The sequence below is a fragment of the Bombus huntii genome, chromosome 7 (assembly GCF_024542735.1).
Source record: "Bombus huntii isolate Logan2020A chromosome 7, iyBomHunt1.1, whole genome shotgun sequence".
In the NCBI taxonomy this organism is placed as follows: Eukaryota; Metazoa; Arthropoda; class Insecta; order Hymenoptera; family Apidae; genus Bombus; species Bombus huntii.
This window is the reverse complement of record NC_066244.1, coordinates 14,682,794-14,699,757: the sequence shown is the minus strand read 5'-3', so window position 1 is coordinate 14,699,757 and position 16,964 is coordinate 14,682,794. Positions and strand designations below refer to the sequence as shown.

The 16,964-nt window shown below is 37.1% G+C and overlaps 1 protein-coding gene across 10 annotated transcripts in view; it reads right to left on the bottom strand.

The window, feature by feature from the left end:
- LOC126867866 (uncharacterized) overlaps positions 1-14,304 on the bottom strand; it is a 47,703-nt gene extending 33,399 nt beyond the window's left edge. For 3 of the 10 annotated variants that reach the window (XR_007690442.1, XR_007690443.1, XM_050622895.1), the window contains exons 1-2: positions 13,852-14,302; positions 13,345-13,770 (exon numbers count right to left, since the gene is read on the bottom strand). Coding sequence is in view for 5 of the 10 variants with exons in the window: in XM_050622895.1 (XP_050478852.1) it covers positions 13,345-13,528 (184 nt within the window). In the remaining 5 variants the exon portion in view is untranslated. Of the gene's footprint in view, positions 1-13,344 lie in introns of all 10 variants that reach the window. The other 7 variants (XR_007690446.1, XM_050622894.1, XR_007690444.1 and 4 more) reach the window with 5 other exon arrangements.
- Positions 14,305-16,964: the final 2,660 nt, after the last annotated feature.

Below are 16,964 nucleotides of genomic sequence, written 5' to 3'. Positions count from 1 at the left end.
GAAACTATTGCATTTTTTCAATTTACTAAACCAATATGTACTTGAGAAAAATTGAATATCAATCATTTAAAACAAGTTTGTTTTAAATCGCTGCAGTATTAGATTCTATAATCCTCACAAAATAGATGTATCAATACAACAGTTTCTTTGTTAAAAAAAAACCCTGCTTTTAAATATAGGAAAATTTTCCAATGCAATTTCAATCACAGTTTCGTTGCCAAAATATTATTTCCAAATGTACTTTAGAAAAGTTGAGTACCAATCATTTAAAACAAGTTTGTTTTAAATCGCTGCAGTATTAGATTCTATAATCCTCGCAAAATAGATCTATCAATACAACAGTTTCTTGTTAAAAAAAACCCTGTGTTTTTAAATACGAAATTTTCCAATGCAATTTCAATCACAGTTTCGTTGCCAAAATATTATTTCCAAATGTACTTTAGAAAAGTTGAGTACCAATCATTTAAAACAAGTTTGTTTTAAATCGCTGCAGTATTAGATTCTATAATCCTCGCAAAATAGATCTATCAATACAACAATTTCTTTGTTAAAAAAAAACCCTGCTTTTAAATATAGGAAAATTTTCCAATGCAATTTCAATCACAGTTTCGTTGCCAAAATATTATTTCCAAATGTACTTTAGAAAAGTTGAGTACCAATCATTTAAAACAAGTTTGTTTTAAATCGCTGCAGTATTAGATTCTATAATCCTCGCAAATTAGATCTATCAATACAACAGTTTCTTTGTTAAAAAAAACCCTGTGTTTTTAAATACGAAATTTTCCAATGCAATTTCAATCACAGTTTCGTTGCCAAAATATTATTTCCAAATGTACTTTAGAAAAGTTGAGTACCAATCGTTTAAAACAAGTTTGTTTTAAATCGCTGCAGTATTAGATTCTATAATCCTCACAAAATAGATCTATCAATACAACAGTTTTTTGTTAAAAAAAACCCTGCTTTTAAATATAGGAAAATTTTCCAATGCAATTTCTATCGCAGTTTCGTTGCCAAAATGTTATTTCCAAATTGACAAGTAATCCAAATGTTAGAAGGTATGATAGTCGTCGTTATTTAAAAGAATACTTCTACAGAAAGAAGACTCCGGATAAATCGATAAATAGGTCCTGTAGTATCCTATGGCGCATTGTATCCAAACGCATTGGGTTGAAATTTTCAAATAGTAGGACTTTTTGGGACAGGTTAATGCGGCAAGAAAGCGCATCATGCATAAAGGATCAAAGCTTTGGTCACGTCGCGTCGTCGTATCGTCGCGACGACAAACCGCATCCAGAAGACTGAAGCGAAATGAAGCGTGGATCGGTTGGACCGTTTTGTAAATTTAGAAGTGCGCGTGAAAGATGAAGAGAGCTATTGTAGATGCTACGATTTGGCTACGATTATGGCAACGATTGTAATGAATTATAGTCTGCTGGCTGGTGACAAGTATAATGAAATCTGGGTTTCTTCGTTGGAAATCATCGTTCTAAATCGAAACAAAGCCAGCGTTCCAAGATAAGTATCATAGAAATGTATGAATTTGGTAGAAGAGAGAAGACAATAGCGAATTCTGCGAAAGGACGCGTATTTCTTACACAGAGAGAAAAATGTTCTTAGGTCTCTGAAAGAGGCGATAACTCGTTCCATACATTTTCCACAACTAAATGTTGTAATAGTTTTTTTTTTATTTATTAATATTTGCAATCAATTCTCACATTGAGAATTTTCAGCCATTTTTTCTGGCGTGGCGCAGTGACATGGCTAAATATTTATAATAAGTTAATACTTATTATAGATAAGTATAATTTTTAAGTAAATGTAAATAAGTAAATATTACTTAATATAAATAACTAATTAAATCTAGTGTTTAGATCTAGCGGGTAATGTCTCTTCAGCCTGCGGATCTGGTCCGACTTATCAAGTAATCCGGTAATTAGGGGGGTTTCGATGTTTGTTGACTCTTTTGCTACATCTGTCGCTATATTTTGCTATTTCCTCTTTGACTGTTGGTATGTTGAGGTCGCGATGTATTAGTTCGTTGGTGACATACCAGGGTGCATTTATAATGGATCTTAGCATTTTCGATTGGAAACGTTGAAGTATTTCAATGTTGGAATTACTTGCTGTTCCCCATAGATGTTGTAATAGTGAAAAGTAAATTGTAAAAGGAAAGAGATGTTGAACAATTCAATTTTTAAAAACAACCTTCTTCTACATTGATACATTCTACAATATTTTTAAAAACATCCTTCTTCTTTCCATTCTTCTATATTGTCCATAGAACAGAGTACGCTAATTGTTATGATTCGACAACAGAAAGGACAGAACAACGAATATTGGAAAAAAAATTCGCAGTTCTCTTATTAAGAGTAAAAAGCTGTTCGACGATTTAGACACTTCTTTTCACATTTTCGTACATTCCTCGGTATATTAGTAACGTGATTAGTACATGCTACCCTAGAAAGTACGTAAAATTGTCCTCTTCAAAATGCCACGTAGCGAGAATTCTTTCTTTCACGAGCGAATAAAAGAGCAGAATAAAACGAACGTCTTTATGAAAGTCGTAAGAAGCATCACGCGAGGGAAGCGCAATATGCGTGAAGACGAATAAACCATGTAACAATGGGTAACCGAAGTCGCATCCGGACAAAGTACTTTTAATTGCAGCGCAGCGACGTGGTTGACGCTCGTTTTCCATGCGACAAGCAGAGCCTATAACCCGCTCTTGGTCGGCTGTATAAGAACTCGAGCGGCTGTATTTTAAAACGGAGCAGCCTTAGGGCGTGTTCTAATTACGCCGTATCTCTGCATAAAAAGAGTGGCTGCAACACATGTAATTTACGGGGAAGAGGCACCCCGTGATAATTAAGTGCCACGGCATCTATGTCGGCAGGTTGCTTACCCCCAAAAATAAGTCACTTGTAATCGAGGGCTGGAAACGAAATTTCGTGGAAACGAAAGGAGTCATCTCGACGATGGATGCTGCGAGCAACGTTTGATCCTTAAGGGGGAAGTGTGTATTTGTCAATACAGAGACTATCTCGCGTTTCTGTTTAATTTGCATACTTATAATTTAGTTCAAATTAAGTTCAACGAAAATTAAGCCAATTTAATTCGTGGAAATTTTTACGCGAATAATATTCGACTTTCTAAAAACAGTTTTTCAAGCGTCTGTTTGTAGACCTAATGAAAAATAGGATTGCTTTTTTAAAGGATTGTTCACATTGAATCAATATTCGTATTACATTTTAAAAAACAAAATTAAGTCAACTCTTTTTTCTCTTAGATAGTGAGATTGCTCTTTTAAACTCTCTCAATCAGCATCTGTTTTCTATTGGAAAAACGTCCAACTTTTTGGACCTTTTATCTTCGTTTTGTAATTTAACCTACATTCGTCTATCTTTCTAAGGAACACAGTTAGTTTCCGGCGATTGTTTTTACCTCGTTACCTTCTCACGCAGAAACAAGGTTATATTTACTTCGTAAAAGCTGATAGAGAGTACATTATTTTACATCGGAACAATGGATAGTTAATCTTTTTTAAAAGTATTCTGAAAACAGATGTTTTAAATCTGTAGAAAAGCTGTCAAGTAAATCGAGGAAGCTGCGGAGTATGAACTGCGCGATGAAAATATAGAACGCATCTGGCTAGACCAACTTCCACGTTGTTTCACGACCAACAAAACTCGTAAAAATCGCACGCGTTGCCACATACCTTGACTTTTACAGGGAGATCAATTTTACAGCCGAGTCGTAGCGCCAAATTTGTGAACCGGTTACAATAATCTTAAACAAGTATTTTGTTTACTACTTAACTTGCTACTTAACTAAAACTTAAAAATAAGGTGGTATAAACTGGAGACAAAGATCTTTTACTACGTCCAGTTTATAAGCATAAAAGTGAACATAGAGTAAATAAAATAAAATCTAAATGGGAAGAGGCTTTATTGCACAAAGAACATAAAGACAAAAGAATTGCATTCGTCCGCAGAATAAAGAACAAGAAGGCGAACTAGATAAAAACAGAAAACACCTAACTACAAAGAAGCTTCTTTGTACAATGTACAACACAGTATTTTATTTACGTGTGATAGAAAAAGAGTAGCAGGAAAATAATCAAGAATCTAGGCATATCGTCATTTTCCTTGACAGGTAACAAAAAGGATTCAAAAGAACGCGAGCATATCGATCTTTTTTATCTACGGTACAGTGAATATCACAGAAAAAACAAAAAAAAAAAGGAAAAAACAGACAGACCTCGTGTTCACCGATACCAGAAATACGCTGCTATTCCAAGATCGATAGAACGTCGACGTAACAAGCTCTTAGAACGTCTGTAAACCGAAGTCTCGTATAAATCAACGACTTACTCAGTTCGTTGCGTAAATTTTCCCAAAATCGAAATGAAACGTGAGAGAAGAAACAAGGATCGAATAAACTTGGATTAATTAAAAGTTTTTAAGTACGTTTCTTTAAGTAAATTCGACAAGTTTCGCAATGTTTCGTCCATCTTAGGTCACACAGATTGGCGTTTTAAACTCATTCGTGTTTTACATACGAATTAAAAAATTATTGTTCCTTATAAAGATCACTCTTACATAAGTAAGACTGAAATTTTTTCAAGTGGAAACATTAAAAGTATGTAAAGTAACAGAAGGAGAAAATGGATAAATCGAGACAACGAAATTATCGTTAACGAAGGGTAGAAAAAAATAATGATGTTACAAGCATCACACATTAGTTTTTTAAATCTATCTTGGAATTTATAAAGTTTTATACTATTTTCTTGCTGTGTTTATTATAATCTTATGGAAGTCAAACATTTGTTTTTAAACAAGTTAAACAGTAACTATGTATCCGTAGATAGAATTTTATTACGAATTATAATTTATAGATCTCTCTTGCTATTTTATAATAATTATTCCTTAAATAGAACAATCATATAACTAAACTCTAAAGTTTACTTATAAAATTCCATATATTTTCCAACGTTGTTACTATAGTGTAAGGATATTTTTTTACACTATCGACATATACAATTTTACTAACAATGTTAACCCAATTAATGCAAGACAATCTAGATAGCAGAATGAAGAAATATACAACAAGTAAAGTTGATCGATTTGCCTTTTGGAAGACCCGATTACCACAGACATTAAGACCCAGTCAAGCCAGGCCAAACGAAATCAAACCAAGTCAAACCGTGTTTCAATTACTTAAGCTCGTAGCCTGCCGAGAAAGGATGAACAACGAGGAGGCGAGAGGAGCAAAGGTTAATCAACAAAAGAAGCCTTCTTCCAAGCAACCTCTAAGCGACTCATTAATTAAAGAGGGGAAAAACGCGCGAGTACAGGTATCACACAGAGACAGACACCGACATGTCAACGTCAGAGGTATCGTAGTTTTATCATCATCTTCTTGCATGATCTCGTTCCCTCCGACAGGAGATATCGACGACGAGTCGCTGGCTCGTGCAATTACGTTGACACAAAGGTGCGATGATGAGTCATCTAATTGTCCATTGAACGCACTCTCTACGACAAACGGCAGTCTTATCCAACTCTACGCCACAGAAATTCAAGGGTGCCAACGTCGTGATAGTTAGCGATATAATATCATTTAGTATTGATTAGTCGACGGGGGGGCAGCGAGAATTCTTACCAAGGTAATCCCTGCACGCACGAATGTCACGAAACTGCCTTGTAATCGCGTACAACAATTTGTGCATGTTTGAAGATGTTTGTATAAGTTTGTGCGTGTGTATTTCTATTTGCATAAGTTTGTGTATACGGGGTGTGTCAGGATTTGACAGCCTGACTTTGTCGATACACGAAGATCACAGGATTAAAACGTATTAATTGACTTTAATATCGCTTTATGACTAAAGAACAGCGTTTTAGTATTAAATAAAGTGGCTGCTAATATTTTCAAACTTACAGAGCAGATGATACAATACACGTTGAGGTTGTTATCAGAGTTGGTAGACTATCGAATGGTTAACATCTTTAGTTAATAATTACGTTGATTGCATAACTCACGAGTTTGTGATTCTAATTTCTTTTATAAAGCTTTAAATCACCTATGTTTACGTATCGTTTTTTACTTGATTATACTCATAGAATATATTAACAAAGTTTGACTAATATTAGGTCACCATGTATATATTCGTTTGCGAATGTTTGAACGTGTTTGTGCTAGACAGTGCACGATATCGTGGCGTCGCGTCGTACTCTGTACGAGCTTAGCACGGAACATTTGCCACTGCCTAAATGTCCCGCGCGATTATAATCGAAAATCTATTTAATTGGCTTGCGCAGCGTACTGTAGCGGCCGAATATATTTAGCGAGGGCGAGGCTTACGTTAAATGCCTCCATGTTTAATTACGTGGCACATATTACCGCTCCGTTTCGTTTAATTATTCGATTGCACTCTTGTCAACGTGAATCGTACGAGAAAGGATGGATTAAGGGCTAGAGAATCGTATCATTTGAGGTCTGTTAATGGAAACTGGTAATCCTGCGTGTGATTGTTTAGTATTTGCTTTCGTCGTAAATTTTCCTGTTAGGAAGCGTTATCCGGGACGCCGAGACTTTCAAAAAATATTTCTCTCTTCTTTCTTTTCGGAAAGAATATTAATTAGAGGGGATGAAATAAAAGGATAACGTAACTTTTAATAATTTTACTTTAACATTCAAACTTTACGCGAAGAACTTTTATTCCATGTTCTTGACCTATTTTTACAACGAGATTCTGTCTGGGAACATGAAATTTTACCGCGCATTTTAATATGCCATTGCTTTATAAAACACATTGCAGGATTTCTCTGTTTTCACAGAAACAGAATTAATTAAAAAGGTAACGTTAAAAGAATCGACGAAGGGAAAGAGATAATAAAAAAAAACGAGTAGCGTTGGAAACGAATGTACGTCGACGATATCTCGGTCTCCATATTCATACAGTTTCATGAACCAGCTTCATTAACCCGGAAATACAGCACGATATCATCAATCCCAAAGCATCCACCTCAAATGAATATATTTTTTCTCAAAATTATCCTAATCATCGTACGAACGAATACTTCGTTTTATTTTTCATTCTTCTTATCATTCCCAGAGGGAGCGAGATATTTCATTACGTGTATTCGATTACGCGTATGTAGGACATCGATCCACGTGTTTAGAGTTGATGAGACATTTTTCCGGCTGATAAAATTCCAGTTTTTAAATAGTTCGCGTTGCACGCACTTTGGAATGCTTCATAAAGGCTGATATCGAATATTTATTCACAACCTGATGCTCGCGCGTCGATACCTCAGCCAAAGCAACCAATGCGAACTTGCTTAGGGTTTGTTTAGCGTTAGCTTGGCACGAAGCCACTCTTCAAATCAAGAATATGATACTGAATGATACGACAGAGAGAGCATTCCCCGTGTGACCTTAGTGGCGAAATCACCTGCACGATAATCGAGTTCTATCTCGAGGTCGTGCTTCGAGCGAACGTTCAAACCAATCGAATATCCTCGAACTGCACGTTAGAAAGATGAAAGATAAGGACTGAGAGGATAAGGAAGGATATCATGAGTCATATGTACGTGTATTAATATCAGAGTGTTTGGAAAATTAAGCGGTAATTGGGTAATATTACGTATTACTACTTCTGATAACATTTTTTTATTTCTCGAGTAGCTTCGTGATTACCTTTTTTGTACAATCTTTAATACTTTCTGCAAGCTTTTAAAATATTAGATTTCTCGTTACTAGAGAAGAAATTTTGTAAAGGTCAGAATAAACGACAGATATACGAAGCGGTAACGAACGAAAGTTTACGAAACTGGAGATATAAAAAGACGCGATAGGTTTATGTGTATCTTTTAAAAGCGGCAAATAAACTTAATATACATAAACGACAGAATAGGCGTTACCAATATGACGAAAAATTTTCAGTATAAAAGTTACTTAAATTCATAGCGTATCGATTTTATACATCCGCTATTGTATAGCTGATGAACAGAAGGGACGAGCTTGAATATTCTATCTAAATTCAGACGCTTTTTGTCTATTCGTACATAAAGTCTAAGATTGGCTTAAAATACGATATCCTTCCTTCCTCTTCGAAATCAAATTTCAAAGCTCTCTTCGAAGGATGGAAATACCAAATGGAAATTCATTGTTACTCAGCACTTTTCATTTGCTATTGTATCTCGATACTCGTGATGATACTCAGAATCGGCCTTGGCAATTTTCCGAAATGAAAGCAACACGAGACATCTTCGGTAAATTATACGTCGAAATTAGACGAATTTAATTAAGTATCTCGTTCGTTACGGTTTGATAACGTCGGACAACATGAGTAAAACCGAACGTTTTACTGCAACGACCGACTGCGAGCTTATTCTTGTGCAATTTGCAAATGTGCCCACGGCCACACTGCACAAAACCATGTGGTACGGTAATAGTGGCCGCTGGCACGATAGATTCGGATGTACGAAACTATATTTCGATTGGAAATACATTTAGAAAAACGGCGTTATCGCGTAAATCGAGATCTCCCGATCTGTTGACCTTTTGCCATTCGCGAAAATAATAAAAAAGAAAAAAAAAAGGATAAAGAAGAAGTAGCAAAAAAAGAACAGAGAAAGGGAATTTATATCGTGCTCCGTTGCGCATTGCAGAATAATGACCAGGAAAGCCTGTTTCCCTGCGTGAAATGCTTTTCTTCGAAATCGATACGGAGGAAAGCGAACGAGGCGCGATTTATTCTATTTCCCCTCGTTTCCATGAAAAGTGATTTTATTAAAATTTCCCATCAAACATGTTTTAAAGACATTTTACGAAAGGTAATCTCGAATTTGTTCCCCAATGAACATACACGTTGCACATAAATGATATTCAAACGTTTACGTTCTACATGAGTCCTTTTACGAATATATCATGCGTGTTATACGAAACACGTGGAAATTTCATTGGCATTGTTACGAGACTCGACCATCGCGATTATAATGGTAAAATTTGAAACAGCTCTGAAAATGGATATACGAGGTACAAGGTATTAAGTGCAAATGCATATTTCGCGAAAATCATAAAATTATTTGTACGGTCAGTTACATTTTAATAAGACTTCGCATTCGGTGAGGCCATTTTTAATACTTGATATATATTTAAAATAGCTATTCATGGTGTACTTTTTGCCACATGTATACCTGCAGTAAATATGTTTCTTAACTTTTACATACGTTCTCAGATTTACAGTTTCAAATTTCACTGATATAATCGTAACAATTTAGTCTCGTCACAGTGACAATGAAATTTCAAAATGTTTTACATTGCGGATATAATAGACGCATAAAAATTTTCTATGGTAAATGTTCAAATACTCTGAACCACTAGCCAATGAGTCACCGTATCTAGTTCAACGTCTTGATTTTCCTTCGAAGCGTCTAAGATTCCTCGATCGATGAAAATCGTTCATCGACAGCAAGAAAGAAAGAAAGACAAGGTATAACGTTGTTTAAGCGTTCCATTATCCTAGGATCGATATTAACCTTCTTAGTATCGCAATTGCTGCATCAAAAAGATCCAAGAAACGCGACAAACGATAAGGATGGAGATTACGTTTCCTCGAAACTTCGACATTCTGTGAAAATATGATATCTTTCTCGTTACCCCTTCTTGTCGTGATCCCTTCTCGCGATAACCTTATGCAAATCTTTGCTTCTTCACAAGTTCTCCTCTCCTCGCTCTTCCTATTGGGATTAAGTTCTCTTCTCCTCGCTCTTCCTATTGGGATTAAGTTCTCTTCTCGTCAATCTTCCTATTGGGATTATTAAAAATTCAGTCAAGTCGAAAAAAGTTTACAGTGATAAATTCCTTGGAGAAACGCGTAATTCTTGGAGTTGTTCTTCCGAGAGGAATAAATCTAACCGACTCGTTACTTCTGACATCTGTTTCAAACCATTATATATACGAAGCATTGTGTTTGGGCAAGTTGTTGAATAAATGATAACCGAGTGATAAATGTGTTCGTTTTTGGGAAAGCAGGATCTTTTTTCACAGATGAATTAATAATTAATCCAACTATCATGGTAATTCTAAATATCAGAAGATGTCTTCTTTACAAACGTGTCGGAAGAGATACGTTTCCACTTTACAAACCATATTTCATGCTTTTCAGTATCTAAGAATGTATAGATTCTAGGAAAGATCTCGTTCTGTTGCCAGCTATTAACAGATTGCGGATATCTACGCAAACTTACATTTTTATGAGTACAACTAACAATAAGAAAACAGACTTAGATTAAACTTTCAATATTTTCTATATTTTCCTCTATTATATCTTTTATTTCAATTTTCCTATCCACGAATGCATAAACATCCACAATCCATCAACTACTAATAAGAACAGCATTTTTTCAGCAGTACAATTATTATCGGAACATTGAAAGGAAGAATAAAATAGAAGATGAAAAATTGGGTAGTAGAAAACGATGGAAACGGAGGAACGCTAGCTGGTTTTACATGCGAACAAGAAATACAAAGGATAGGTTACTAAGTCGGAGTGATAATGACGACCGGAAATGAGCATGATAAATTTCCGTCCAAAATTGTGCCGGCAGTATCCTTCGGACTGGTTGGAGATTAAAAGATTAACGCGAGATCGACGAATCCCGAAGGAATGTAAAGAACGCGAATGATATTACCGGGTGCAATTCGCTTGGATTTAACGATCGGAAAGAGGCGGCTCGAGCTCGTTGGTCCAGGAAATAAGAACGCAAATGAGGGCACCAGGCAGATGGGGAAGAAATATACTGAACCTCTTGAACGGGTGATTGAACTTTCCGAGTCTAAGAACGCATCAGACTCGCGGAGCGTGGAATGCGAGAAATGTCAATTTGAAGCTCGCATTGAAAACAAGTAGGACAACAAAGTATTTCCAATGGATCAATTCTACTTGTGTGTGTTTGACTTTAACGTTCTGAGTCTGAGCACGCGTTAGGAACCTAAGAGAAGCAAGGCAGGTCAAGTTGGAGCTTGAATTTAAGACAAATGAGAGAACAAAGCACGAAGTTTCGATCTTCGTGAGAATTTTGTATGTTCAATGGATAATTTGTATCCGTGTATGTTTCATTCGACCTGGATTAAGCTTCCTGTGTCGGGGGATACGTTAGGAACCTAAGAAACACGACACGTCGATTTAAACCTCGAATCGAAAAGAAATAAAAAAACGAAGCACAAAATTACAATTTCTGTAAGAATTCTATCGTTTTGATGCGAAAGTCGTATTTTACATACTTCCAACAGAATGTAGGATGATATCGTAGAATATTGTACGATACTTGTCAATGTAATTCTATGACAACAGGAGCACAGAAGGGAGAGAAGATGTGTCGTTGCTAAAAATCGTTGGCAAAAGTAATTATTTGAAAGATTGTTTTTCACTACTTGACAATTTTACTACGAAAATCTTCACTGCGTAATTAACAGAGAATATTCCTACGTTTCCCCCTAATTTATCATTCATTATCTCCCTCGCCATCTTTTTTGAACGTTGTCGCAGTACTTTAATGATTTTAAAGTGGAACCGAATCAATTGCTGTCTCAGCCATTTGTCGCACTTTTTTTTTTCGTTGCAACACATTCGTTACGGTTTTTTGCATTGCTGTGAGTACAGTCATTTGGATTTCATATGGGTGTATTAGGGATTATCGTGTTGCTGGTACAGTTTGGAAGCTCGTAAAATGTATATGGGTCAGTTGTAAATAAATAGTCGTGTTCGATCGTGCAAAAGGCTTATTGTATATCCGCTGTGCATACGTATTTCATTGATCCGGCAAAGGGACTTAAAATACAGAGAGATCTTGACATCGATCGACACGTAGTCTCCCGTCGATGCTGCAATAATATTTGCTCGTATATCGAGCGGAAATAAAAACGTGAAAGGGATGAAAGTGGAATGCAATCAGTGACATAGTCGAGATAATCAATGCCAAGTGTCTTTTATAGAAACATTCGATGAATATCTCTTTATTCTTATCAGAGAAGAAAAGGATGCAAATAATCCTTTGTCATTTTATTTTGTTTTATTATGCAGCAAGCAGAGCAAGAGAAGTTGTTAAATGGAAGAGTTGTTAAATATTTATTAGAATATAATATCGTGGTATTAAAATACAATGGTTGCAAAAAATATTGATATTTATTATACCATTGACATACTTAGTTAATTAGGCCCCTACATATATATATATATAGTATATTAAATTTTTTATTATTTAGTGGTATTTTCGTAGGACTAGAAAAATTCGGTAGTGCGAGAATGAGATGTAAAACCTGACAAAATAAAATTCCATTAGAAAATACGAATAGATGTAAAAATACTTATTGTATGAATAAGAATTTTATTATAGTAGACTCGAACCAATTTGTGTAATTACTTAATTCATTAAGATTATAGAGATTAGCGTGTATATTTTCGCGGTGTGTTCGCATACTATGGTTTAAAAGAATTAAATAATTAATTAAGATCGTGGAGTTTAGGGTGTATTTGGGAATACGTGCACACAATTTGCATAATTCTTGTTAAACAATCGAGTAAACATCAATTTTTGCCAAAGATACTTTTATTTTAAATGTTTCGTGCAATGAGAAAGCTGTTCGTCATTGTGATCTTATAATTGAGGAAAGTTTCGAAAAACCTTCCAAGATCACTCGAATATTCATCAAGAGTATTCCTTACTGCGGTACTTCATCTTCTGCCTCCATCTCAAAAGCGCCAACTAAAATACGTACACTTAACAAAACCTGCCTCAGACTCCAAGTTTGACATATTCTCCGCGAATATTCCTCGCAACTTATCATCCTTTCAACTCTACCACAAAATAAAATTCGTGCACGATTTAACATCACCTGAACGTGAATCTTTATAAATAGATCGCGGATATCTACGCAAATTTATAATTAATTTATTCGCTCTTATAAAATAAGGAAAAGATGCCTCGCATCTGCTCTATGCAAATAGAAAAACAATCCAAGATCTACGGATAAAAATCTAAAAATAGAGCATGGTCTACTGCGTTATGTTTTCCATAAATTATCATACGTTTAACATCCTCATAAATGAATAAATATTCACGGTGAACTCGCAAGAATTGAGAAAAGGAAAATAAAACTCAGAGAAGCTCACTCTCGATCACGATCTAATATTTTACGTGACTTAATATATTTTTCTATTGCGTGCTTTCTACATACGCTCCTGCGCGTTATACTTTTCCGAAATCCATCAAAAATTCACGATCCACTCGAAAAACTCGAAAAAGAAAGGGAAACTATAAAATTGAGAGAAAGACTCACCCTCGATCGTGGTAAGTTCGGGTGGTTCGGACATGCCGAAGACCATTCGATCCTGCACGATCCAGCAGGAGACGAACAGGACGAGGACGAGGTTGACCGCATAGCCAGGCTTCCTCGAGGCGGTCACGCAGGACGTGGATGACGGCAGGGACGCCGTCGCGGCGACGGCGTCGGTGGCGTGCATCTTCACGACTGGCCCTGACACGCGGCCTCTTCTCGCTCACCCTTCTCTTCTCTGTCGTTGCTCACCCCTATGTATGTACGCATACGTGGTACGCACCGTGGAGCACCTGCACGCAGGTCAAGCCTGCCGTACCTACTTCCGGTATCACATATCCGCGCGATCGGCCCGTGTGATCGATAGCACGCGCATACCTCCGCACGTTCCACCTTTCCACGGGCAGCCAGAGGAAAGTAGGAAAGCAACTAGATTTAGAAAAATCGAAAATTGCCAGATGTTGGACGAGAATGAACTTAGGGCGGTATATAGACGGCTCTTTTATTCACCCTGGTCGTCAACGTCTTGTTGTACCGGCTCGTGGAGGGAGCGAAGAAGGAGAGGAAGGTTCGTGGACACGTTTTACCGCAACCACCACCACCACCACCACCAGAACTTCCCCTCACTGCTCGAACGACAGGTTCATGGGAACAGAATGGCACACTGCTTCTTTATTCAGTCTCCGACTTCTTCCTCCTTTTCTGCCTCTCTCATGTATACGTGATATATATTTTACTGTACGATCGATCCGTCGATTCGAAAACGGATACTTTCTTGATTATATTGCTCGAGTAATGCCCTCGGTTTTCGCCAAGATTTTCATGAAAATGGAGGAGAATTCACGAGTCGTTGAATTAAACGAAATAAGGGATACACGATCGTCTTCGCCACGCGGCCAAGAGCGATATGGAGGCAGCAAACAACGACCGAATCGAGTCGGAGGGTGATCGCGACGCTAGGGCGCCGACGTCCTGCGCAATGCATGCGAGAACCAGCACGTTACTCGCACCCCCGCCTCGTCGCAGCCCCGACCGCAGCCGTGGAATCGTCGCAGGGGCGCAGAGCCCCTGAGTCATTCCTCGTGAAACAGCCAGAGAGACTCGAGGGTCGATGTGTTCCTCTGTGGCACAACGTAAATATGTATGATTCTAAGCGAGGTACACATCGTCGACGTGCTGCTTCACGAGCAGGCGTAACAGAGGGTGAAAGGGAATTGCGTTTCGTTACATACGCTGCGGAAACGCGTCGTCATCTTAACGACCTGGCTACGGATTAGCAGCGGACCGAGATACGCGAGCGTACACCGTAAATATAGATCGTGAACGGGTCAGGTTGTTTCACATCGATGATTGTAGAAAATTAGGACAGGGAAAATGGGAAATTCGTTTAGGCTATATAAAGCGACGTTATAGAGAATTGGAAGATAAAGGCATAGAGTTTCGGAGGGTTAGTAGGATTCGCTGAAACACGGCTGTTATTCAATGTTGCGAAGAGCATCAAATTTTGGATAGTTCGTGAGATTCGTCGAATAGGTTAACGCTTCGATGATGCAGCGCGATAATTGGAAGTACGGGATACGAGTATGACGAATGTTAATGCAAAATGTTTTACCATATGTTTATACAAATAAAACATTTTCCCTCGTATCTCTTCGTAATAGCCAACTCTGGCGACCTCTGGAACTCTTTATTTTTATCGGATTCGTCACTTGAGGAGAAATAGGATAATCGCAAATCCTCGATTTTTTTATAGAAATAAGATATAGCAGGGATATTAAACATATAACTTAAACTTCTTTTTTATGGAAATATTTATCAAATATTTGATCGTGCGATCAATTAGATCAATAACTTTGTGCAATAATACCGCAAAAATCTAAGATTCCATATTTTGGGCCACCTGAAACAAAATACCAGTTCAACCTTACGCTTCACGTTTAAAGTTTAACTGCGGAAATACCGTGCGAAACAGATCCACGCTCTATTGTCTGCGGATTTCAATTCTTCACACGTGCAGATCCCACGCATTCGTGTCATGTATTCTTCGTTGTTCGATTCTTCGTCAGTATTTTAAGGGACTATTCCAATACGCGTATTCGTACAAAATCGATATTTTTACGCTCGTTTATCCGATCTTCCATTTAAAGATTCATTTGAACATTTGGATTTTTCCTGACGTTCTATCTTTGCTGGTCTCTTGTTTTCCCGACAACTATCAATTTGTATTATCATATCGAGCACCGTTCAATCTGAAAGAAAAAAATTCTAGAATAAAGCGATTAAAACTTGTCAGCTGTCGTTGTCGATGAACGTTTCTATCGATATATTCACGAAGAGTTATCCCATAAAGCCCTTGGGTATATTACATCGAGCGACGTCGTCCCGATTTTTATGGCAATCAAACGCGTAAACTGGTCTACTTCTGTCAGAAGCAGAAATTGAGAAAACTCCGGTACTATATAGTCGAGGTAATTAACACTCTGATGTTAATCTAATATACGACCATTAAGTAAGTCCTTAAATTAGTTTGTAACACGCATAGTATGAAATAGCGACAAAATTCATAGACCTTTTAATGTATAAGAACGTCGAATCTAAAATTTGACAATACAATTCGCTGACTTGTTGCAATTGCGTTGTATCAATGTTTAATTTTATTTTCCGGTCGGATAAGATCTATTTTACTATTCTTCGAGATTCTATAGCTTCTTGGAATCGACGTTGGTGAATTTAGATGCGACGGGTTTGCGAAAAGTGGTCGTAAAATCTGTTCCGTGGTCGACGTTGTGATATGTAGCTTCGCAGAGTTTTCGGTCACAGTACGTACACATTTATTAGACATAAAAATTAAAAATTTCGCACTATATGCAATTTTCACTTTTACAAAAATCTAAAATTATTCGACGTAGTATCAGGTTGACCTAAAGGTGGCTGTTTATACAATGTTTATACAAATATGAAACCTAGTCTGTCAAATGTTTTCGTCTTTATCCTCAGTCACATCCTCTAGCTGCTATAGCATACGTTTCGCCTGCATTAAAACAAAAAATGCTGTGTATTTTATAATATAATAAATTCTATTATAATATAATAAATTCTATTATTACCTCATAAACCGAGAGAATCTTTTAGAACAACCTAATGTTTTCAAGGATTCTGGATACGAAAATCTAAAATCATTTCCAACGCAACATTTTGTCAAATTAATTAATAAATTATGTAAAATCTTAGAAACCCGTAAGGATTATCGATCGAAGCAGTTAATACGATGAACTAGCATCCTTTGGAAAAGTTTCGAGACTCCTTCGAAGATAAAAATCGCACGAGTCGTCGAGCTATCAGGAGCGCAGAAGGCGATTGCTTCTTTCATGCAATCTATCGGAAGGGAATTCTCGTTCCGCTGTTTAAGGAGCAGCGATTACCGGTTTCACGCGGAGACACGTGAACCGACACGACGACGAGATGGTTACCACACGTTCCCAAAGAGGGTTTTGCCGTTTCTTTCGCCGGATTGACGTTAATGGAACTCAGCACGTCGTAATGCGAGCAAAAGTATCGCGAGACACGTTACGTAAGTTAGTCGATCGGTAAAAGTGGGTCGTCCCCGTAAGGGAGGTTCGATA